This window comes from Chiroxiphia lanceolata, assembly GCF_009829145.1.
Source record: "Chiroxiphia lanceolata isolate bChiLan1 chromosome W unlocalized genomic scaffold, bChiLan1.pri scaffold_40_arrow_ctg1, whole genome shotgun sequence".
NCBI lineage: Eukaryota > Metazoa > Chordata > Aves > Passeriformes > Pipridae > Chiroxiphia > Chiroxiphia lanceolata.
In genome coordinates, this window is record NW_022476499.1 from 875,137 (window position 1) to 897,221 (window position 22,085).

Below are 22,085 nucleotides of genomic sequence, written 5' to 3' on the forward strand. Positions count from 1 at the left end.
ACTCACAGAACCAAGGGACTATTGTGACATTGAGGGGGCTCACGGAATCAGGAGTCCATTGGGACAATCCAGGGCCTCATGAAATCAAAGGAATTCTGGGACGCTGTCAAACCTCCTGGAACCAAGGGTTCCTGCTGACATGCATGTCCTCCTGGAACCAAGGGAGCCCTGAGATATTTCTGAACCTCCCAGAATCCAGGGACCATTGTGGCCCTGCAGAACCTCCTGCATTCAAGTGGTCCTTGTGAAACTGCAGGATGTCCTGGAACACTGCAGAGCTGACGGAACCAAGGGGCCTTTGTCCCATAGCAGCTACTTCTGAAGCACAAGGGACCCTGGGACAATGGGAAATCTGGAATCCAAAGGGCATTTGGGGACTGCAGGGCTGCATGGAACTAAAGGAACCTTTGGAGACTGTGGAAGCTTCTGGAATTAAGGGGCCATTGTGACATGTGGGGCCTCTTGGAAGCAAAGGAACCCTGACAATTTCTGTGGGAACAAGTTAAGGCAGCAGCAGCTGCATTCAGTTAATCAGGATCAACAAGGAGTGTTTTGGCCTTGACTGGTGTTTTCCAGACTGCTATTTGCCAAAGTGGAAATCAGTTGGAACACTCTGCCTGTGTTTTCCTCTGGTGGTTGAACACAGCCAGCACATGAGGCAAGGGGAATGTGTGGGGTCAGGGCACTGCTTTGGGGCCATGCTGGGAATTCCAGTGGACTAAAAGACAAAGCCCAGGTGCTGTTTCCAAAGGAACCCCAATGAAAGGGGGATGCCGGAAAGATGGGCGGACAAGTCCCAAAATGGAACTCTGTGTGTGCAGCCTCATTTTCTCCTTCAGCACCCACAGGAAAGGGGGGAAAAAACGGGGGTTGTGACCCCAAAACTGTTTAGGGGGGAAATTGGGGATTGAGGGGAAAATGGGAAAGTGCGAGGAATAGGGAGAAGGGTGGAAAAGGCAGGGTGGTCTGGTTGGTCCAATGGTCCCATGAGGGTCTTTGGGCACAGGGGGGCTGGCAAAGGGGGGTGGCCCCCCAGAGCTCCCAACTTACTGTGGGGTGCTGGGGGCTGCTGGATCCAATCTCAGCCTTGGATTACGCCAACACTTTCAGTTTAGAGGAATTAGAGAGGTGTGACTGAACCACTTTTGTCCCCCAGGTTTTCATGATGGCAAATAAAATCTATTGATAGAAATGAATTATTTAGGGATACAAATGATCAGACAAAAGATCTTCATCAGAATTATTTCCTGTACAATAGAAACACTAACACTACCAGTAGTACAGGATAAGAGAGGACAGTGCTCTACACTAAAGCAATTGTTGAAGCAATTCTACTCAAGCTGGTACAAAAGCAATAATTCTTAATTAGAGAGGGATGGAACTCCCCCAGACCAACACTCGGGGGGAGATCTCTGCTCTCAACCTCCAGGAGTGACCTTGGGGGGTCCCCAGCCAAGGTAGGAATCTCCACACACCCCCCAGGAAGGGTTCTGTTGGAAGAACCTGCCCCTGGGAAAGGGGACTGGCCCTTTGTGGTAGAAAGGGATGGACTGACAGTCACTGGACTCCAGGGGTTGCCTCACCATCAGGGGGTTCATTTGAGGTGGAAGCAGTGGCCAAAGCTCTTCCCGCAGTCAGGGCACTTGTAGGGGGCCCTTACTGGTGGGTCTGTTGGTGTTGGGTCAAGCCAGAGCTCTCGGTGAAGCTCTTCCCACACTCCCCACACTTGTAGGGCCTCTCCCCGGTGTGGATGCGCCGGTGGGTGACAAGGTGGGAGTTCCGGTTGAAGCCCTTCCCACAGTCGGTGCAGCGGAAGGGCCTCTCATCCGTGTGTGTCCGCTGGTGCTGTACAAGAGCTGAACTGGTCTGAAACCTCTTCCCACATTCCAAGCACTTGTAGGGCCGTTCCCCAGTGTGGATGCGATGGTGTTTGTGGAGGGTGGAGCTGTCACTAAAGCTCTTCCCACATTCCCCACACGTGTAGGGACGTTCCCCAGTGTGGAAGTAACGGTGGGTGCGGAGGTTGGAGCTCTGCCTGAAGCTCTTCCCACATTCCCGACACGTGTAGGGCCGTTCCCCAGTGTGGATGTGCTGGTGGCTGAGGAGATGGGCACTCTGCCTGAAGCTCTTCCCACATTCCAAGCACTTGAAGGGCTTCTCTCTGCTGGGAGGCTGCTCAGGGACCACCAGGTCAGAGCTCTGGCTGAAGCTCGGGCCACCCTCCCCGCACAGGCTGGCTCTTTCCTCCTCAGAGCACCCTGGGCTGGCTTTGCAGCCCCTCCTGCGGGGGGATCTCTGGCCCTTTTCCTCCCCGCTGCCTTCCTGCGCCGTGGAGCCCTTCAAAATGGCCTCTCCCACCAGGCTCTCAAGGGGGGATTTGTCCTCCGGGCTCTCCGTCCTCAGCTTGGGGCCTGGGGCAGGAAGCAACAAGGACAGGGAGGGGATTTGCCTCTGGCCCACAGGGAAGGCCAAGGACATCCCCCCAACTCCGGCCCTGGCAGGACGGCGGCGGCAGCGGGGTTGTCCTGCAGCCGGGGCCATGCTCAGCTGCCAGAGCCAGCACAACACCGGCCCAAAGAGCCACTGACTTCCTCCTCACCTGCCTGGGGGGCCCGCGGCATCTTCCTCTTCCTCGCAGCCTCCTCCATCTGCCCAAGCTTTGGGAAGGAGAAATCCTGCTTGAGGGGAAAACAAGGGCTGAGCGCATTGGCTTGGGGGTTCCTCCTGCCCAAGTCCATCTCTAGAACTCACTGGGCATCCTGTGTCCATAAAAACCTCCAAAACACCAAGATTCAGCCCAGAAAAACCCAAACCACCAAGATTCAGGAAAAAAACCCTCAGATGAACCCCCACAAACTGCAAAAAGTTAAGTTTCAGCTGAAAATACTCCAAAATATGAAGATTCAGCCCAAAAAAATTCTCCCAGAAGTTCCCCCTCTCTGGTCTCTCCCCTCTGGGATTCGGAGGGTGTCCCCTCTCTGGGATGCTGGGAGTCCCACCTAGGGATGCTGGGAGTTTTGGAGGTCCCAAGGGTCCCTTCTCCTCTGACTCTCGCCTTCCCAGGGTGCCGCGTTCCCAGACATTCCCCTCTCCAGGTTCTCCACTCTGTTGTCCCGGGGATCCCAGGGGTCCCCACTGTCCAGGCTTCCCCTTCTCTGCGCCCCCCTCTCCAGGCTCTCGCAGCTCCTCCCTCTCTCCAGCCTCCCCCGCTCTCCAGGGATCAAGGTATGGGGACACCAAGGCACCCCCACAGCAACCCCACTCCCACTCTCCTCCCTCCTGTTAGCTCCCCTCTCCCACCCCTTTCCCATCGGCGCCCCAAACCCCAGCTCCCCCCCAGCTCCCTTTGGGGGTGACCCACCGCCCCCCGTGCTCCCTTTGGGGGTCTCACCCGCTCTTTTCGCTTCTCTCGTCCCTTTCCCATTGTGGCCGCTCCGCTCACCCGACAGCGGCAGGAAGGGACAGGACAGGGGCGGAGCAGCAACAGCAACAGCAAGAGAACAATCGCCCCCCCAGCCCGCAGGTGCCCAGGAAGGGGGAACTCGTCCAAAATATCCTGGGGGGAGCACGGGGAGTCGGGACATACTCGGGCTGCCAGCACAGATTTCCCTGCAAAGTCTGCAGTGAGTCAAGCTCTGGAGAGGAGATTGTGTCCCATGGATGGGATTGCAGAGAGTCCCTCAGGACCCCAACCAGGAATACACACAAAAGGCCCCCCCCGAAGATTTCAGGGGGAGTGTCGTGTAAGGGAGGGGACAGTGTCACCCCACCAGGGCGGGGCTGGCAAGTGGGAGGCTGCTCCAGGTGTCTGCAAGAGGCCTCGTGCTCTGCTTGCCCCCAGCACTGGCTGGTACCAAAACCCCCGGCTGCCCCCAGACCTGGGCAGCTCTGCTGCCACAGGCTGTGCCCTCACCATGGCCCTGCAATGGCCCTGGCTGACCTTCACCCGTGGCCCTGTCCACATCCCTGTCCCTTGGCTCTCTCTCTGCCAGCTCAGTGTGGGGCACACGGGCTGGGGGTCCCTCCCGCACCCCCCGGGCAGCCGGCGTTGGCTGGGGGGATGTGAGGGCTGGGCCTGCTCAGCACAGCCCCGGCCTCGTGCCCAGTGCCTCTTTCCTGACCCACACAAGAGCTTCCCGGCCCCCCCAGGGCTCCCCTGCTCCTGCCTCTGCTCCTGGCCCTGCCTTTGCTGCTCCCTTGGCTGGGGCAGTGGCTGCAGGGGGGGATGGCAGCAGCTTCAGCTCCACGGCACTTCCTGGGGGGACCTCAGCCTGGGGGGGACGGGCAGGGACCTGATGGGGATGGACAGGGGCCCAGCAGGGACAGACAGGGCCTGCAGGGGAAGGCACAGGGACAACCTGGCCCCCCACACTGCCACCGCTGTCTCTGCTCCTCCTTGCAGGCTCCGTGGCCAGGCACAGTTTGTGTTCCTGGGTGCCCACCATCTCAGCACTTGCAGCTGCTCAAATCAGCGCCCGCAGCTCTGCAGCAAAGCCCCAGCTCACCTGGCACACAGGGGATGGAGACACACCTTCTCGGGGATGGACACTCACAGCTTTGTCTTATCCCCACCACGGGGCTCTCCTTCCTCAGCAGCACCTCTGCCTTGCACTTATTCTCAGCCTCACCTCAGGGACAGCTCTGGGCTCACCTCAGGACCTGGGTTCAAGGACAGGAACCTGCAGGGAGGAGAGATGATGTGCAAGCTGAGGGCTGCCTGCCTGTACTGGCCTCTGGGCTTCTTTCTCCTTCTACAACCATCTCAGAACTTAGCCTGCTTTTCTAACACCACACATTTACAGACTAACCTTGGAGACAGATATGGACAGACATCTCTATCACCCTGGGGATGGAGCCTCAAGCATGTGCTGCCATAGGAATGGGAATCAGAGAATCACAGAATCATCTGAGTTGGAAAAGACCTCCGAGATCATCAAGTCCAACCCTTGATCCAACCCGGTTGTGCTTCCCAGACCATGGCACTGAGGCCACATCCAGTCTCACCTTCAACATCTCCAGGGACGGTGACTTCACCCCCTCCCTGCCCAGCCCATTCCAAGGCCTGATTACTCTCTCGGCAAAAAATTGCTTCCTAATAGCCAACCTAAACCTCCCCTGGCACAGCTCAAGACCCAGCCCTCTTGTCCTACTGCTGCTTCCTGGTAGAAGAGCCCCACCCCCACCTGGCTACACCCTCCTGGCAGGGACTTGCAGAGAGTCAGATCTCCCCTGAGCCTCCTCTTCTCCAGCCTCAACAACCCCAGCTTCTTCAGCCTCTCCCCACACCACTTGTGCTCCACTTCCTTCCCCAGCCTCGCTGCTCTTCTCTGCACCTGCTCCAGCCCCTCCATGGCCTTCCTGAGCTGAGGAGCCCAGAGCTGGACACAGCACTCCAGGGGTGGCCTCACCAGCACTGAATCCAGCCCAACAATCCAACTTCCCTGGACCTGTTGGCCACACTGTTCCTCATACAGACCACGATCCATTGGACCTCTTGGCCACCTGGGCACACTGCCTCCTGTTCAGCTTCCTGTCAATCCCCACTCCCAGCTCCCTTTCTGCCTGGTTGCTCTCCAGCCATTCTGGCCCCAGCCCGGGGGGCTGCCGGGGCTTGTTGTGGCCAAAGGGCAGGACCCGGCCCTTGGCCTGCTTGAACCTCATCCCCTTGGAATCAGCCCATGGATCCAGCTTGGCCAGGTCCCTCTGCAGAGCCCTCCTGCCTTCCAGCACATCAACACACTCCCAGCTTGGTGTCACCTGCACATTTGCTGATGAAATGCCTGGTTCTGCAGGAGCTGCAGATGCTCAAGGGGGAGCAGGACCAAGTCAGGGGCCTGGGGGGGCCTGGGGGGCTTTGGGGTGTGGGAGGGTCCTGGGGGAGCTGGGGAGGGGCTTTGGGGATTGGGGGTACAAACCAGGACAGACCAGTACAGACCAGTACCTCCTCACTGCTCCCCGGATCTCTCCTGGAGCTGGGCCACGTTGTCGTGGGACACCTGAGCTCCCCCAGTGCCCTCCCAGTACAGCCCAGTGCCCCCAGTACAGCCCACTGTGTTCCTATCCGAGGGTGCCGAGTGGTCCCTTTGGAGGGGTGGGAAGGGATTTGAGGGGGGAGCTGGGGGAGATTTGGGAGGATCTGAGGGAGTTTGGATGGGGATTTGAGGGTTTGGGGGCAGCTTTGGGTGCATTTGGGGGAGTTAAAAGGGTTCTTGGGGGGTCAAAGGGATCAGTTGGGGGAGGAGATTAAAGGGAAAAGGGGGGTCGCGGGACATTTGAAGGGGTTAATGGGGTCTCGGGGGGGAGAGGAGTGGCAGCACCACGAGCAGGTGAGTCCAGAAACCCCCCTGGTGTCCCCAACACCCTCTTGGTGTCCCCAGTTCCCCCCTTGACACCCCAAGACAACCCTGGTGTCTCCCATGTCCCCAGGGCCTCCCATGGCCCCAATTCCTCCCTTGACATCCACAATTCCACTGTCCCCAAACCCCTCCCCACTGTCCCCATTGTCCCCAAATCCCATCCCTGATGTCCCCAACCCTCCATCTCACCCCAGGAGCCCCCCCTGGACCCTCTGACCACAAAAACGACCCCCCTCCCCCCATGCCCATAGAAAGGCCAAGGGCATCTGGGGACACGTTGGGGACAGTTGGGGGGCTTTGTGGGGCACTGGGTGATTACTGGGGGATACTGGGACACACTGGGGTGGACCAGGGGGCACTGGGAGGGACTGGGGGGTTACTGAGGGATGCTGGGAGGGCACTGAGTGGGACTCAGGAGTTACTGGGGAATTACCAGGACACACGAAGAGACACTGGCAGGTTACTGGGCCATACTGGGGGTTACTGGGTGCACACTGGAGCATTACTGGGCCATACTGGGGAGCAGTGGGAGATCACTGGGACACACTGGGTTGTCACTGAGGGGGTTACTGGGCCGTACTGAGGGTCACTGGGAGGTCACTGGGCTATACTGGGGGCACTGGGATCCCCTTACCCGGATGTGGTACATCTCCTTCCCGGACTTCGGGAGGTACCCCCAAGATTCCTTCCCTGTGGGCTGGGAGATCCCCTAAACTCCCCTGCTGGGCTTTAGGGGACCCCCGGGCCCTCCTCCCTGTGGGGTCTCTGTGTGCTGAGTTTTGGGGGTCTCTGGGGTTCGGGGGGGCATTGGGATTCCCTTTCCCTGGGGTCGGTCCGCCGGGCAGGCAGGAACGCTGTGACGGGACGGGAAATGGCGAACTGCGAGCGATCTCACGGGAGTTCCAGTTCCCTCATGAGGACTCCGCCGGCGCGCCTGCGCAGTGCAGCCAGGGAGCTGGGACAGCCCCTCCCCTCCCCCCCCCCCCCGCGCTCTGCCTCTCGGGAGCCCCTGAACCCCTAGGCTAAAGCCTCCCGAGCCCTCCAGCCTTTCCACCCACAGCCGCGCTCCCCGCAGCCCCGATCGGATCCCCAGAACCCCACTCTCCGAGCGCAGCCGCAGCCGCACCCTCCGCCGCCATCGCTGCCCCTCAGACAATATGGCGCTCTGCGCACGCCCCGCCTTTCGAGACCCCGCCGCAGCCAATCAGCGCTCGGCCCGTCCCCGCCCTGTCCCTGCCGGTCCCGCCCTGTCGGGGGAGCGGGGCGGGCACGGCGGGAAAGCGGCCGGGGGGGAAAGAGCGGGTGGGACCCCAAAGGGAGCGCGAGGGGCGGGGGGTCACCCCCAAAGGGAGCTGGGGGGAGCCGGGTTTTGAAGGGATGGTGGGAAAGGGGGGGAAGCCAACTCTGGAAAACTCCCTCCTCTGAGATAAGTTGTGCTGCCGAAGGAAACGCTGACTCCAGAGGGGCCCGAGCGGCGGCAGAGCCAGCAGGGGTGGGGAGAGGCAGCGGGTCTGCTTGATTCCATGGAGTTCTGGGGAGTCACAGTGGCCCCTTGGTTCCATGAGGCTCCACAACGTCACCATGGCCCCTTGGCTCCGCAAGATTCCACAGTGTCCCTACATTCCTTTGATTCCATGGGGTCTGCAGTGTCACAGTCCCACTTGATTCCACGAGCTTACACAGAATCGCAATGGGCCCTTGATTTCAGGAGGTTCCACTGTGTCCCAGGGTCCCTTGGATTCCACAAGGCCCGGCAGTGTCACAGTGGCCCCTTGGAGGAGATTGCCCTGAGTCACAAGGGCCCAATGAATTCAGCAGGTTCTGCAGTTTCCCAGGGTTTCTTTGTTTCCATGAGACCCTGCAGTGTCACGATGGCCCTTGGTTGCATGAGGTTCCAAAATGATTCAGCATTCAGCATTCCTAAGGCCCTGTACTGTCACAATGGCCCTTTTCATCCCATGAGCTTCCAAAATGTCTCAGGGTTCCTTCTGTTCCATGAGGCCCCAGATGCCACAGTGTCCCTGTGTTCCTTTGGATCCATAAGTCCTTGTAGTGACACAATGGCCCCTTGGTTCCAGGAGGTTCCAGAGCATCAGGATGGCCCCTTGTTTCCATGTGGTTCTCCGGTGTCACAATGGTCCCTGGATTTCCTGAGGCTCCACTGAGTCCCAGGTTCCTTTGGTCCCCATGTCCCAACAGCCCTTTGATTCCAGGAGGTTGCAGAGTGTCTTTAGCTCCAGAACGCCCGGCAGTGTCAGAGTGGTCCCTGGAGTCTCTGGGGTTTCTCAGGCTCAGAATGGTGCCTTGACTGCACCAAGTTGCCCAGGGTCCTCCTCTCAGGGCCCCTGAGAGTGACTCTCAGCTGGGGCAGCTCTCAGGGCTGTGCACAGACGGCTCCCCTGACTCTTGGTGCCCAAGGCTGCTGCTGCCTGGCAGGGCTGGCACAGAGGTGACCTGGCAGCCCCTTGCCAGCTCTGGGCCCCCTTGGAATCCTGAGGCACAGCTGACTCCTGCCAGCATTGCCACCCCTCTGCTCCTTGTGTGCCACGGGCTGAGCAGATCCAGGTCACCTCCCGTTCCTCTGCCAACCCCCTGGGCCTGCTCTGGGCCCTGCAGGTCCTTGCCCTGCTCCCAAGGGCTGTGGGGGTGGTTACTGGTCAGGGCTTGGGGTTTAGAGCTCAGGGTGGGGATTAGGCAGAAGCTTAGGCAGGTTTGGTGTTCTGCTGGCCCCCACCCTGCACACTCTCACTCTCAATTGGGCACTGGCATTTGCTTTGCCAGGGCATTCCTTGAGCACATTCCTGAGGGTGACTTGGCTGTGTGAAGCAGAGCACTGAGAAAGCCAGTGGCCTAGGCAGCTGCTGCCATGTGGGCACAAGCTCTGCTGCCCAGGAGGCTCCCGTAGTGCAGGGGTTTGCAGATGGCAACGTAGCGGTCGTAGCACATGACGGTGAGGAGGAAATATTCTACTGACATGAAAAAGAAAAGTAAAAAGACCTGTGCAACACATCCCTGGTAGGAGATGGTTGTGGTGTCCCAGAGGGAGCTGTCCATGGCTTTGGGGACAGTGGTGCAGATGCAGCCCAGGTCTGTGAGGGAGAGGTTGAGCAGGAAGAAGCCCATGGGGGTGTGCAGGTGGTGGTCGCAGGCTACGGCGCTGAGGATGAGGCCGTTGGCCAGGAGGGCAGCCAGGGAGATGCCCAGGAAAAGCCAGAAGTGCAGGAGCTGCAGCTCCTGCCTGTCTGCGAATGCCAGGAGGAGGAACTGGGGCATGGAGCTGCTGTTGGGCATTTGCTGTTTCATGGCAGAGGGACCTGTCAAAAACAGAATCCGAGAATCAGAAAAGGCAGAAAAGGAAGAAAAGACCCTTCTGAGAAAAGCTGCCCCATTTTTCCTAGAAATAAACTGAAATGCATTTCCTTTCTCTAGGTTGTGCTGGCTGAGGGTGGTGTGAGGAGCAGGAGCTCTGGTCATATGCTGTGTAGAACTCAGCTTTGCTCTGCTGTAGTGGGGACATGGAGCTGGTTTGTGACAGACACAGGGGATGTCAGATGTAACCCACCTTCTATGGACAAGTTCATTTTCATCACTCAGGATTCCAAGGAGTGTGGTCTACAGAACAGAGGCTTAGCAAGTCCTCAAAATAGTATTTGGGGTTTTTTTATTTTCCACCATCATCACTTCGGGGGCTGAAATCTTCATAGTTATATTGTTACTGTGGTAGATGTTCATCTGAGGGTTTGAAAGCCTGTTTTATGACTGACAGTGTGAAGAGATAGGCAAAAGGGCTCAGCTCTCTGAGGCCTGGTGCAGAGCCAGGAAAGCAGCAGTGTCCATCAGGCAGTTCCCCATCTGCCCTGTGTTTCACCTTCTGCTGCCTTGAAGATGAATTCACACACAGATTAATGTTTAATAACACCACTTCTCTTGATGAGAGAAGAGCTGTGTGAAATCTCCTCTGTGCCAGCTCAGAGGCACAGCTCTGATGGACAATTCAGGAGATAAGTCCTCCTGGAGAGAAGAAAAGGGCTGGGAGAGGAGAGTGCCAACCCCCAGGGGAAGGCTCAGCACTGCCCAGGACCCTCTCTGATTTCTGAGAGTCCTTGAATTATTCATCTCTGAGAGTAAAAGACTTTGCATTTAAGTGCTTCTTCCTAAACTGAGAGAACAATTTCTATGTCCCAGTGCCTACCCAAAGCCCCTGACTTTGTGTGCTTCGTCAAATCATCCCTGTTAAATATCTTGTAGTGATCTGGAGCTGTGAGCAGGTCTGACCCTGCAACACCACGGCATCAAAAGGATGCTGTCCTCACCTACAAGGGATTTCTCCTTGCCCACAGCCCTTCTCCCCCAGCCCTGGCAGCAGCTCCCTGGCCGGCTGAGAGCTGCCCCTGGCAGGCAGCAGAGTCCCTGCCCAGCACAGCGTCCTTGGGCTGCAGGACCCTGCTCTGCCCCACAGCCCTGGGCACCCCTGGCTTCACAGCTCTGCCAAAGTGCCCCAAAACAGCCCCCTGCTCACCCATCCCATCAGCTGGGGCTGGGCCAGCTTTAGGAGATGCCTCCAGGAGCTGCCCCTGCACTGCCCTGCAGCCACAGACTCACCGTGTGCAGCCCTGCCAAGATTCCTCCTGCAGGGAGCTCTCAGCCATCCTGCCACTGCTGAGCCCCTGGAAGCTCTGTCTGTGCCCTGCTGGTGTCCCTGAGCTGCACTGGCAGTGCCCTCAGCCCTGTTGGACTGTGCAGAGGAGCTGCTCCTGGGCAGAGCTGTCTCTTTGAAGCTCTTCTGGGTTGCCAGGAGCTCCCTGTGTGCCAGGAGCCCGGCCCAACTCAGCAGCACAGCAACAGCCCCAGGCATTTCATGATCCAGGGGGGGTTTGGGGATGAGTCCCTGAACATCAAACCTGAGGAGAGTTGCAGAAACCTCTTGAGAAACCAAAGTCTGATTGTAACTCCAAAGTTCCTTGTAGTGTTAATGGGTCCCACTGAGGGACTCAACTCAGAAAACATCCCCAGGGTCTTGTTAGAGCACAAACCTGCAAACAGGGAGGACAGAATCACAGAATCATCAAAGTTGGTAGAGACCTTCAAGATCTCCTAGCCCAACTGTCAACCCAGCACCACCAGAATCACCCCTAAACCCCATCCCAAAGTGCCACATCCAGATGCCACCTGAACACTTCCAGAGACTTCACCGCCTCCCTGGGCTACTTGTTCCAATGCCCGAACACTCTCAGTGGAAAAAGGCTTTTATCATATCTAATATGAACCTTGCCTGATACAATGTAAGGCCATTCCCTCTCAACCTTTCACTACAGCCTTGGTAGAAGAGACCAACCCCCACCCCACTAAAACCTCCTTTCAGGTCACTGCAGAGAGCAATGAGGTCTCCCCTGAGCCTCCCCTTCTCCAGACTCAACAAGCCCAGTTCCCTCAGCCGTCCCTCAGCAGACATGTTTTCCAGAGCCTTCTCCAGCTCCGTTCCCTTCTCTGGACACGTTCCAGCCCCTCAAGGGCGGAGTTCTCTGCTCCTGCTGGCCACACCCTTCTCCACAAAGGCCAGGATGCCCTTGGCCTTCTTGGCCCCCTGGACACACTCTGGCTCATATCCAGTCTCTGTCAAGCAGCACCCCCAAGTCCCTTCCTGCTGAGCAGCTCTCCAGCCCCTTTGCCCCCAGCCTGGACCGTTCCAGGGGGTTGTTGGGACCCAAGGGCAGGACCTGACACTTGGCCTTATTGATCCAGCCTGTCCAGATCCCTCTGCACAGCCTTCCTGCCCTCCAGCACATCCACACTCACATCCAACGTGGTGTTGTCCATGAATTTACTGAGGGGGCACTCGATCCCCTGGCCCAGATCATCAAGAACGATGTTAAACAGGAGCAGCCCCAACCCTGAGCCCTTGGGAACCCCACTAGTGACCGGCCCCACCTGGATTTCCTTCCATTCTCCACCACTCCCTGGGCCATCAGCCACTTTGTCACCCAGCAAACAGTTCCCCGGGCAAGCCATGAGCAGCCAGTTTGTGCAGGAGATGCTGGGGGAGATGGTGCCAAAGGCTTTCTGGAATTCCAGAGAGACACATCCCCAGCCTTTCCCTCAGCTGCTGAGCGGGTCCTTTGTCAGAGAAGGAGATGAGGTTGGTCAGGCAGGACCTGCCTTTCCCAACCCCACACTGGTTGGGCCTGATCCCCTGGTTGTCCTGCCCGTGCCATGGGATGGCACTGAGGAGGATCTACTGCATGGACTTCCCCGGTCCTGAGGTCAATGGGACAGCCCAGGAGTCACCCAGATGCTCCTTTTGGCCCTTCCTGTGGATGGGCATCCCATTTGCTTGTTGCCAGTGAGCTGGGACTTGTGCAGTTCTGCAGCACTGCTGGGGAATGAGTGAGAGTGGCTTGGCCAGCTCTTTCTGCAGCTCCCTCAGGACTCTAGGGTGCATCCCATGTGGGCTCAGGCACTTGTGGGGGTCTCATTGGCAGAGCATGTCACTGACCATTTCCTCCTGGATTGTGGGGGCTTCACTCAGCTCCCCATCACCAGCTTCAAGCCAAAGCCTGCCTGCCAGGTGTCCAAGGGGTCAGTTCTGCTACCCCCTCTTTCCTTCCCCCACAATGGAAAACTCCTTCATTTTCTGTCTCTATGCCCCAGACAGCTCCAACCACCACCTCACCCACCAGTCCCAGAATCAAGGAATGCTTTGGCTTGGGAGGGGCCTTAAAGAGCATCTCAGCACTCTCAGAGTCAAGAATTCCTTCCTACTATCTCCTCCAACCCTTCCCTCTATCTGTGTGAAGCCACTGCCCCTTGTCCTGTCATTCCAGGCCCTTGTCCAAAGTCTCTCTCCATATTTCTTGTTGACTCCCTTCAGGCACTGCAAAGCCACCATTAGAACACCCCAAAGCCTTCTCTTCTCCAGGCTGAACAATCCAAATTCTCTCAGCCTTTCCTCACAGCAGAGCTGCTCCATCCCTCTGAGCTTCTTGCTGCTCCAACAGGACCATGTCCTTCCTGTGCTGGAGCCCAGAGCTGGAGGCAGCTCTGCAGGTGGGGCAGCACAGCCATGCATGTTCCAGCAAGGACATGGTGGAACCTCCTGGAATCAAGGACCACTGTGACAATGCAGGGCCTTCTGGAGCCAAAGGAGCCCTGGGACACTGGGGAATCTCATGGAATCAAGGCAGCACTGTCACCCTCGGAAAATGAATTCAGGGCCCATTGTGACACTGCAGGTGTCACACATGGAACAAAAGGAACCCTGGGATGCTGCAGAAACTCACAGAACCAAGGGACCATTGTGACATTGAGTGGGCTCATGGAATCAGGAGTCCATTGGGCCTCATGAAATCAAAGGAATTCTGGGACACTGTCAAACCTCCTGGAACCAAGGGTTCCTGCTGACATGCATGTCCTCCTGGAACCAAGGGAGCCCTGAGATATTTCTGAACCTCCCAGAATCCAGGGACCATTGTGGCCCTGCAGAACCTCCTGCATTCAAGTGGTCCTTGTGAAACTGTAGGATCTCCTGGAACACAAGGATTCCTGGAACACTGCAGAGCTGATGGAACCAAGGGGCCTTTGTCCCATAGCAGCTACTTCTGAAGCACAAGGGACCCTGGGACAATGGGAAATCTCCTGGAATCCAAAGGGCATTTGGGGACTGCAGGGCCTCATGGAACTAAAGGAACCTTTGGAGACTGTGGAACCTCATGGAATCAAGGGGCCATTGGGACCCTGCAGGGCCTTATGGCCCCAAAGGGACCCTGTTACACTGCGGACCCTCATGGAACAAAAGGAACACTGGGACACTGGGAAACCTTGTGGAATCAGGAGGCCATTAGGACACTGCAGGGCCTCATGGAACCAAGGGGTTATTGGGACATTGCGGAAACTCCTGGAATCAAGGGGCCATTGGGACACTACAGAGCCTCATTGAAGTTCATGAGAGTGGGGGAGTAAAAAGGGGGTCTCCTGGACCCCCAAAAACCCACCCAGAGATGGGAGGTGTCCCCAAGGAACCCCCAAAGGTGAGGGGGTTGTGCCCTCCATGGTCAACCCAACCATGGCCAACGCAAACATGGCCAACTCTTCATGGCCAACTCTTTATGGTCAACCCAACACAGGAGGCATCAAAATGGACCTGGTGGGGCCAAAATTAGGGTGGGAGGGACCCCTGAACCCCCAAAAACCCACCCAAAGATGGGGGGTGTCCCTAAGGAACCCCCAAATGTTGGAGGGTTGTACCCACCATGGCCAACCCAACCATGGCCAACTCTTTGTGGTCAACTCTTCATGGCCAACCCAACTTGGGGTGTTGAGAGAGGTCAAAATTGGGGTGGGAAACATGGATTCTTTAGGAGAAAAGGTGGAATTTGGGAAGAAAGGAGTATTTTTAAGGAAAAAGGTGGATTTTTAGGGAAAAAAGTTGATTTTTTGGGGAAGAAAAAGGTGGATTTTTTGGGAGAATTTTTGGGAGAATATTAGGTGGAATAGGTGGATTTTTCAGGGAAAAGTTGGATTTTCGGTGGGAAAGGTGGATTAAGGGAAGAAGGTGGGTTTTTTGGGGGAAAAATATGCTTTTTTTTGGTGGAAAAGCTCCTTTTCTTTGTGGAAAAGGTCTTTTTTTTGTAGAAAAGCCGCTCTTTTTTGGTGGAAAAGCTGCTTTTTTTGGTGGAAAAGCTGCTTTTTTGGTGGAAAAGCTGCTTTTTTTGGTGGAAAAGCTGCTTTTTTTGGTGAGAAAGCTGCTTTTTTTGGTGAGAAAGCTCTTTTTTGGTGGAAAAGCTCCTTTTTTTGGAAAAGCTGTGGTTTTTTGTGGAAAATCTTTTTTTTGGTAAAAAAGCTCCTTTTTTAGTGAAAAACCTACTTTTTTTTTGGAAAAGCCACTTTTTTTGATGGGCAAGCTGCTTTTCTCCACTGCAAGGCAAGCTTTCCTTGAATAACTGATTTTTGGGGGGAGAAAAACCACTTTTTTGAGGTGAAAACCCACTTTTTCATCATTTTTTTTGTCATAAACTGCCCTTTTGTTTGGGGGGGGGAATGCCGTTTCGGGGCAGAAAACTCGATTTCTCCGGGGTTTTTTGCAGGGGGCTTCACCTCTTGTAGACCACCTTGAGGTCCCTCCACTCGAGGAAGCTACACATTTTGGGTTTCCGGGCCAGCACCACCAGCATGAGCTCCCAAACCATCTTCTTCTTGTCCTTGTTGGCCGTGGCCAGGTACCACTTCTGCAGCCTCAGCTTCCCTTGGCGGCTGAACAGCAGCATGAACCGCATCTGGGAGGGTCGGGGGGTCACCAGGGGGCTTGGGGAGGGGGCTCGGGGGGGCTTGGGGGGTGTATGTGGTGTTTGGGGGGGGTTTTGGGGTCACAGAGTGAGGGGTTCTGCAGCTTCAGCTTCCCTTGGTGGAAAGAACTGCATCTGGGAGGGCCGGGGGGGTCACTGAGGGGCTTGGGGAGGGGATTTGGGCAGAGTTTGGGGGGGTTTGGAGGGAGTTTGGGGCAGTTTCAGGGGAGTTTGGGGTCAGGGAGTGGGAGGGTCTAAGTGGGTGAGAGGCTGAAGAGCAGCAGGAACTACATCTGGGGGGGCCAGGGGGGTCACTGGGGGTCTTGGGGGGTCACTGGGGAACAGGAGGGGTTTTGGTCATGGGGGGTCCATAGGGGAGTCCCTCTGGGTTTTGGGCATTTCATGGGGAGCGTCCCTGTGGGGTTTGGGGGGGAGCATGGGGTGTCACGGGGGGGTTGGTGGAAGTTGGGGGGGGCAGGAGGTGGGTTTAGTCATGGGGGGGACACAGGGGGGGATCCCTGTGGGGTTTGGGGGTTTCATGTGGGGTCCCTCTGGGTTTTGGGGGGGCCGTAGGGGGGCTCAATGAATGGGGGGATGGTTCCTGTGGGTTTTGGGGGGGGGGAGAGGGGAGGGGGTAAATCACGATCGGTTACGTGGGGCCGTGGGAACCCGAGCCCAGCTCTGGGTGAGGAGGTCAAAGGTCACATCCCGGGTCACGATCATCCCCCTCCCCCCCACACCCCAGCGCACCACGTGACCCCCGTCACGTGACTTTTCCCCTCCCAAATTGCCCCCCCGGAGTCCCCCCAACTCACCATAGCGCCGTGTCCCGGAGGCGGGGCCTCTGCCGTGGCCGTGGCCGGGGGTCGGGGCGGGGATTCCGGGGGGTCCTGGGGTATCCGCGGGGGGGGTCGAACGGGGCTGCTCCGGCAGCGCCGCGCCGGGGCTGCCGCTTCCAGGTGTGACGTCACCGCGCACGGCTCGCCGCTTCCGGTTAAGGACGGCGGGGAGGGGCCCGGCGGACTTGTTGTCATTGAAACGGTGGAGGGGCGTGGTTTGTAGTCAGTAGCAACGATGGGGGAGTGGCCTGTGGACAAATAAATGGGACGGGGTTTTTCGTAAAAGAGGGCGCGGCTTGTCAGCAAGAGAATGGAAAGAGGGGCGTGGGTTGTCGCTATGGCAACGGGAGGAGGTGTGGCCTGTTTTCAAGGCAACGGGGAGGAGCGTGGTCTGTCGTCACGGCAACAGGGGCCTTTCGAGAAGGGGGGTATGGCCTGTAGCCAGGGCAACAGAAACCGAGGAAACAGGGAGGGGCTTCCAGACGAAGGGGGCGTGACCTGTCACCAAGGGAGTGGCCGGTTTCCAAGGCAATAGAAAGGGGGTGTGGCCAGTTGCCAGGGTGATGGGAGGGGGTGTGGTCTCTTTTTCAAGGCAACTGTAGGGGCGTGGTCTGTCACTATGACAACATAGGCACAGCCTGTCACCAGGGCAACGGGGAGGGGCTTCCTCAAAAAGGGGACATAAGGGCTGATGGGACCTTGATCCCAACACCATGAAAGGGGATTGACCCCAAATCCGGGACACGATTGACCCCAAACCCAAGATGGGACTTTGACCCCAAATATGGGACGTGACTGACCCCAAAACCAAGATGGGACGTTAACCCCAAAACCGGGACAGGGGTGATCCCACACCAGGACACGACTGCCCCTACCCCTGGAGCATGGAGGTGGCCCCCCCAATATATTACTCTCCCCAATAAAATACAACTCTCCAGGCCCCACAGACTCTGTGGGGGACTCCCCAGTTGTGGGGTGACCCCGAGGTGGGAGTGTCCCCAAGGTGAGGGTGACCCCGATGTGGGGTGACCCTGATGTAAGGTGACCCCGATGTGGGGTGACCACCCCTCGTGGGGCTCTCAGGGCTCCATCACCTGCCCCACGAAGAGGACGGTACCTGTGGGGGGAGAGAGGGGTGAGGGAGCCCCTCCAGACCCAAATCTGTGGGGCACAGACCCCAAATCCCTGATCCAAGGGGGATGGAGCCCCCCCAAACCCAAATCCATGGGGCACAGACCCCTCCAGACCCAAATCCAAGGGGCAGAGGCGCCCAAAACCCACATAAATGGGACATGAAACACTTCCAGACCCAAATCTGTGGGGCACAGACCCCCCCAGACCCAAATCCAAGGGACAGAACACCCCCCAGACCCAAATCTGTGGGGACAGACCCCTCCAGACCCAAATCTAAGGGACAGAGATGCCCCAAACCCAAATAAATGGTACATGAAGCCCCCACCAGACTCAAATCCAAGGGGCACAGACCCCCCCCCCCAAACCCAAACCCCCAAATCCCTGTGGGGCTCTGTCGGATGAGGAAGAGGAAGGGCCGATCCAGTTCGATTTCCAGGGGGGCCATTCAGGAATAAATGATGGCAGCTGTGGGAAAGGGGGAGGGAGGGGAAACGAGACCCAAGAGGGACCCCAGGGACCGCCAAGAGCCCCCCAGACACCCCCAGACATCCCCAGGGCCCTCCCAAGGACCCCCCAGGGACTCCCGCAGAGACCCCCTGGACCCCCCCAGATGCCCCCAGGGATCCCCAGGACCCCCTCAAGGACCCCCAGGACTCTCAGGACCACCCAGGGACCCCCAGAGACCCCCAGGCCGACCCACGGACCTCCAAGCCCCCCCCAGATGCCCCCAGGGATCCCCAGAACCCCCCCAGGGACTCTCCCAAGGACCCCCAGGACCCCCCTGGACTCCCCCAGGGACCCCTAGTGCCCTTCCAGGGCCACCTAGGACTCCCCCAAGGACCCCCCAGTGCCCCCAGAACCCCCCCTGGACCCCCTCAGGCACTCCCAGAACTGCCGTTCTCAGTCACCTCCATCCAGACCCTCTGCAGGGCCTGGCCCAGCACCAGCTGCTCCTCCCCTGGGAAAAGGAGGGTTTGGGGGGGGACCTGAGACCCCCCCAGGGACTCCCAGACCCCCCCAGGGATGCCCAGTACCCCCCAGGCCCCCCCAGAACCACCCCAGTGCCCCCCCAGGAACCTCCAGGATGCCCCAGGGACTCTCCCAGGGACCCCTCAGACCCTCCCAGGACCACCCCAGTGCCCCCCCCAAGGACCCCTGGAATGCCTCAGGGACACCCAGGACCCCCCAAGGACCCCCTAGAACCTCCCAGTGCCCCCCCAGATGCCCCCAGGGACCCCCAGAACTTCCCAGGACCCCCCCAGGGACTCCCATGACTCCCCCAGAAATCCCTCCAGGGACCCCCAGGACCCCCCCCCCAGGGATCCCCAGTGCCCTCTCAGTCCCCCCTAGTGTCCTCCAGTGCCCCCCAGGACCCCTCCAGGGACCCCCAGCCCTCCCTTTACCTGAGAGGGGGGTGAAGTCAGCAGCCTCGGGGTCGAAGAGGTTGAGGACCCCCAAAGACTTGAGGGGGGGCCGCAGGTCCCACGTGGTCTCCAGGGAGAAGCTGGAGGGGGCGGGCAGGGGGCGGTCCCCAAGTGTCTCCAGGGGTCCAGGAGGTCCCTGTTTCCCCCCCACAGTGTCCTCAGGTGTCCCCAAGTGTCCCCAGGGGTCCGGGGGGTCCCTGTTCCCCCACGCACAGTGTCCCCAGGTGTCCCCCAGTGTCCCAGGTGTCCCCAGGTGTCCCCAGGGGTCCGGGGGGCCCTGTTCCCCCCTCACAGTGCCCCCAGGTGTCCCCATGTGTCCCCAAGTGTCCCCAGGGCTCCGGGGAGGTCCCTGTTCCCCCCCACACAGTGTCCCCAGATGTCCCCAAGTGTCCCAGGTGTCCCCAAGTGTCCCCAGGGGTCCGGGGGTACCCAGGTGTCCCCAGGGGTCTGAGGGTCTCTCTTTGTCCCCAGTGTCCCTAATGTCCCCCCCCAGTGTCCTCAGTGTCCCCAATGCCCCCCCCTAGTGTCCCCCCCCCAGTGTCCCCAGTATCCCCAGGGTTCCGGGGAGTCCCTGTTCCCCCCCCCCTCCAGTATCCCCAGGTGTCCCCAATGTCCCCTCAGTGTCCCCAGTGTCCCCCTCCCGTGTCCCCGGGGGTCTCACCGGGGCAGGATGAGCAGGTGGGGGGCGGGGCTGAGGTTGGTGACCCAGTGGGTGACACGGGGCCATCCAGGAGGCGGGTGAGGGTGACAATGGGGACATCTCGCTCCAGGGGGGCCACCAGCAGCATGGCCACCCCCCCCCCCCCGTACGGGACCTCCACCACCGAGTACGGGACCCCCGCGGGCGTCTTGAAGTCCCCTGGGGGGGGGAACAAGGGGGGGAGAGGGGACACGGGGGGGGCGGGGGAAGGGGGGGGACATGGGAGACATGGGGGACGTGAGGGGGACATGGTGTGACATGGTGCGTCGGGGGTGTGACACAGGTGACACAGAGGGTGACACAAGAGGTGACACAGGGGGGTGACATGGGGGGGGTGACACAGGGGACATAAGAGGTGACACGGAGAGTGCCAGGGGGTGATACAGTGGGGGTGACACAGGTGACACGGGGGGGTGACACAGTGGAGGTGACACAGGTGACACGGGGGGGTGACACAGAGACACCCAGGGGGACACAGGGGGGTGACACAGGTGACACAGGGGGTGACACAAGAGGTGACACAGGGGGTGACACAGGGGGGTGACACAGGGGGGTGACACAGGGGGGTGACACAGGTGACACAAGAGGTGATACGGGGGGGAGTCTCACCGCAGTGGAACGTGCCCGCCCGGGCCATCATGGGCACGGCGACGTCACTGCCATCGGCCCTGCGGAAGGGGCGGGTGCGGGTGGCCCGGGGGAAAAGGGGGTCGCCCATCCCCCCTGGAAGAACTGCGCGCTCGCCATCACCAGGCGCGTGCGGGGACCCAGAGCCCCGGGGGACACCAGGGACCCCAGCAGACCTGGGGAGGGGGTGACACACGGGGAGAGGGTCAGGGACACAGTGACTCCCTCCCGAAAGGGACACGGGGCTCTCCTTACCCATTAACCCTCCCAAAAAAGGTCCCAGGGGTCTCCACACCCATTGACCCTCCCCCTCAAAAAAAAGGACACAGGGGTCAGGGGGGCGAGGGGGACACAGTGACCCCCCCGGAAAGGGACACGGGGGTCCCCGCATCCATTGATCCCCCAAAAAAAGAGACACGGGGGGGTCAGGGGGGCGGGGGAGGGACACAGCGACTCCCCCAAAAGGGTCCCAGGGATCTCCACAACCACTGACCCCCCCCAAAAAGGGACCTCCCACCCATCACCCTCCACCCCGGGGGTCCCTGAACCCATCACCCCTCCCCCCCAAAATGGTCCCAAACGCCCCCCACCACTCCCCAAGTAACACAGGGGACCCCAGACCCCTCACCCCCCCGGGGGTGGGGTCCTAAACGCCGGGGGTCCTAAACGCCCCCCCCCTTCCCTCACCCCCCACCCTGGGAGTCTCACCCTTGGTCCTCTCCCGCACCCAGGAGTCGAGGAGGGTCCATGCCCCCTCCCCCGAGCAAAGTCCACCCGAGCCACGCTGCGGGGGCCGGGGGCTCGGAGGGCCCGGCAGGCGAAGCCGGGGGTCAGCGCGACCCCCCATCCCACAAAGAGCCCCTCGGCCACCGCCAGACCCTGCCCGGGACCCCCCTCCAAGGCCGGCACAGCCCCCGCAGCTCCGCCGAGACCCCCGGGGCTGGGGAGGGGGAACAAATGGGGTCAGGGAGGGGCGGGGGGTGGCACCCACTGCGGAGGTAAGGGGAGAGGAGGGACCTGCCGCCCACCCCCACATGGGGAGGAGGACCCCAGCGTGGTCCTTGTGGGGGTGGGGACCCCCAATCCCATCCGAACATGGGGATAAAGACCCTCGCCATGGAGAAAAAGCCCCCCCATGGGGAAAAAGACTCTCCCCCCATGGGGACAAGGACCCCAAAGTGTCCCCTGTGGGGGGGGACCCCCCAATCCCACCCCCGCCATGGGGACAGGGGCCCCAAATCCCACCCCAATACGGGGACAGGAACCCCAAAGTGTCCCCTGTGGGGATGGGGACCCCCAATCCCATCCCAATTTGGAGACAGGGATCCCAAAGTGTCCCCCAGGGACAAGGACCCCACATGCCACCCCCCATGGGCACAATGATCTCAGGGGTGTCCGTCGGGGTGTCCGTCGGGGTGTCCGTCGGGGTGTCCGTCGGGGTGTCTCTGGGGTGTGTCCATGTCCCCCCCTATGGGCACAACAACCTCAGGTTGTCCCCTGGGGTGTCCCTGGGGTGTCCCTGAGGTGTCCCCGGTGTGTCCATGTCCCCCCCCACCGTCGATGCTGAACCCCAAGGCCTCCTTGAGCTGCCACCCAGCCCGGTCCCGGTGTCAGCCCCAGTCCCAGTCCCAGTGCTGGTTCCAGTCCTGGTGTCAGGTCTAATTCCAGTTCTGATCCTAATCCCAGTCCTCATGCTGGTTCCAGTCCTCATCCTGATCCTAATCCTC

General features: G+C 59.4%; 4 protein-coding genes across 5 annotated transcripts in view; 1 reads left to right on the forward strand and 3 right to left on the reverse strand.

Annotated features, from left to right (window-relative positions):
* The window catches only part of LOC116781345 (zinc finger protein 664-like), a 55,702-nt gene that overhangs the window by 31,738 nt on the left and 1,879 nt on the right, over window positions 1-22,085 (forward strand). The window lies entirely within an intron of this gene.
* On the reverse strand, window positions 709-2,394 carry LOC116781351 (gastrula zinc finger protein XlCGF49.1-like; the record flags this gene model as incomplete). Its single annotated transcript, XM_032677042.1, has 1 exon — window positions 709-2,394. A coding segment is annotated over one exon (738 nt), but the record flags the coding sequence as incomplete, so codon positions are not given.
* Window positions 15,362-17,024, reverse strand: LOC116781347 (formin-like protein 3). The gene is made up of 2 exons (XM_032677039.1): window positions 16,450-17,024; window positions 15,362-15,625 (listed from the first exon to the last, which is right to left on the reverse strand). The coding sequence occupies exons 1-2, from the start codon at window positions 16,666-16,668 to the stop codon at window positions 15,443-15,445; spliced, it is 402 nt and encodes a 133-aa protein (XP_032532930.1). The 5' UTR covers window positions 16,669-17,024; the 3' UTR covers window positions 15,362-15,442.
* On the reverse strand, window positions 17,328-21,939 carry LOC116781344. 2 transcript variants are annotated; one of them, XM_032677035.1, is made up of 7 exons: window positions 21,914-21,939; window positions 21,067-21,298; window positions 20,341-20,534; window positions 19,693-19,890; window positions 19,011-19,111; window positions 18,000-18,072; window positions 17,328-17,601 (listed from the first exon to the last, which is right to left on the reverse strand). In XM_032677035.1, the coding sequence occupies exons 2-7, from the start codon at window positions 21,105-21,107 to the stop codon at window positions 17,564-17,566; spliced, it is 645 nt and encodes a 214-aa protein (XP_032532926.1). In that variant the 5' UTR covers window positions 21,108-21,298; window positions 21,914-21,939; the 3' UTR covers window positions 17,328-17,563. The 2 variants fall into 2 exon arrangements, with proteins under 2 accessions (XP_032532926.1, XP_032532927.1); XM_032677036.1 differs by lacking the exons at window positions 17,328-17,601; window positions 18,000-18,072 and adding an exon at window positions 18,500-18,565.

Excerpts from the sequence above, each read along its gene's own strand:
- LOC116781347 (XM_032677039.1), bottom strand. The coding sequence starts at position 16,668 with ATGACAACAAGTCCGCCGGGCCCCTCCCCGCCGTCCTTAACCGGAAGC. Across the intron at positions 15,626-16,449 it reads CTCCGGGACACGGCGCTATG|ATGCGGTTCATGCTGCTGTT; the intron begins GTGAGTTGGGGG and ends CGACCCTCCCAG.
- LOC116781344 (XM_032677035.1), bottom strand. The coding sequence starts at position 21,107 with ATGGACCCTCCTCGACTCCTGGGTGCGGGAGAGGACCAAGG. Across the intron at positions 20,535-21,066 it reads GGTGCGGGAGAGGACCAAGG|GTCTGCTGGGGTCCCTGGTG; the intron begins GTGAGACTCCCA and ends CCCCCTCCCCAG. Across the intron at positions 18,073-19,010 it reads TGACTTCACCCCCCTCTCAG|CTGCCATCATTTATTCCTGA; the intron begins GTAAAGGGAGGG and ends CCTTTCCCACAG.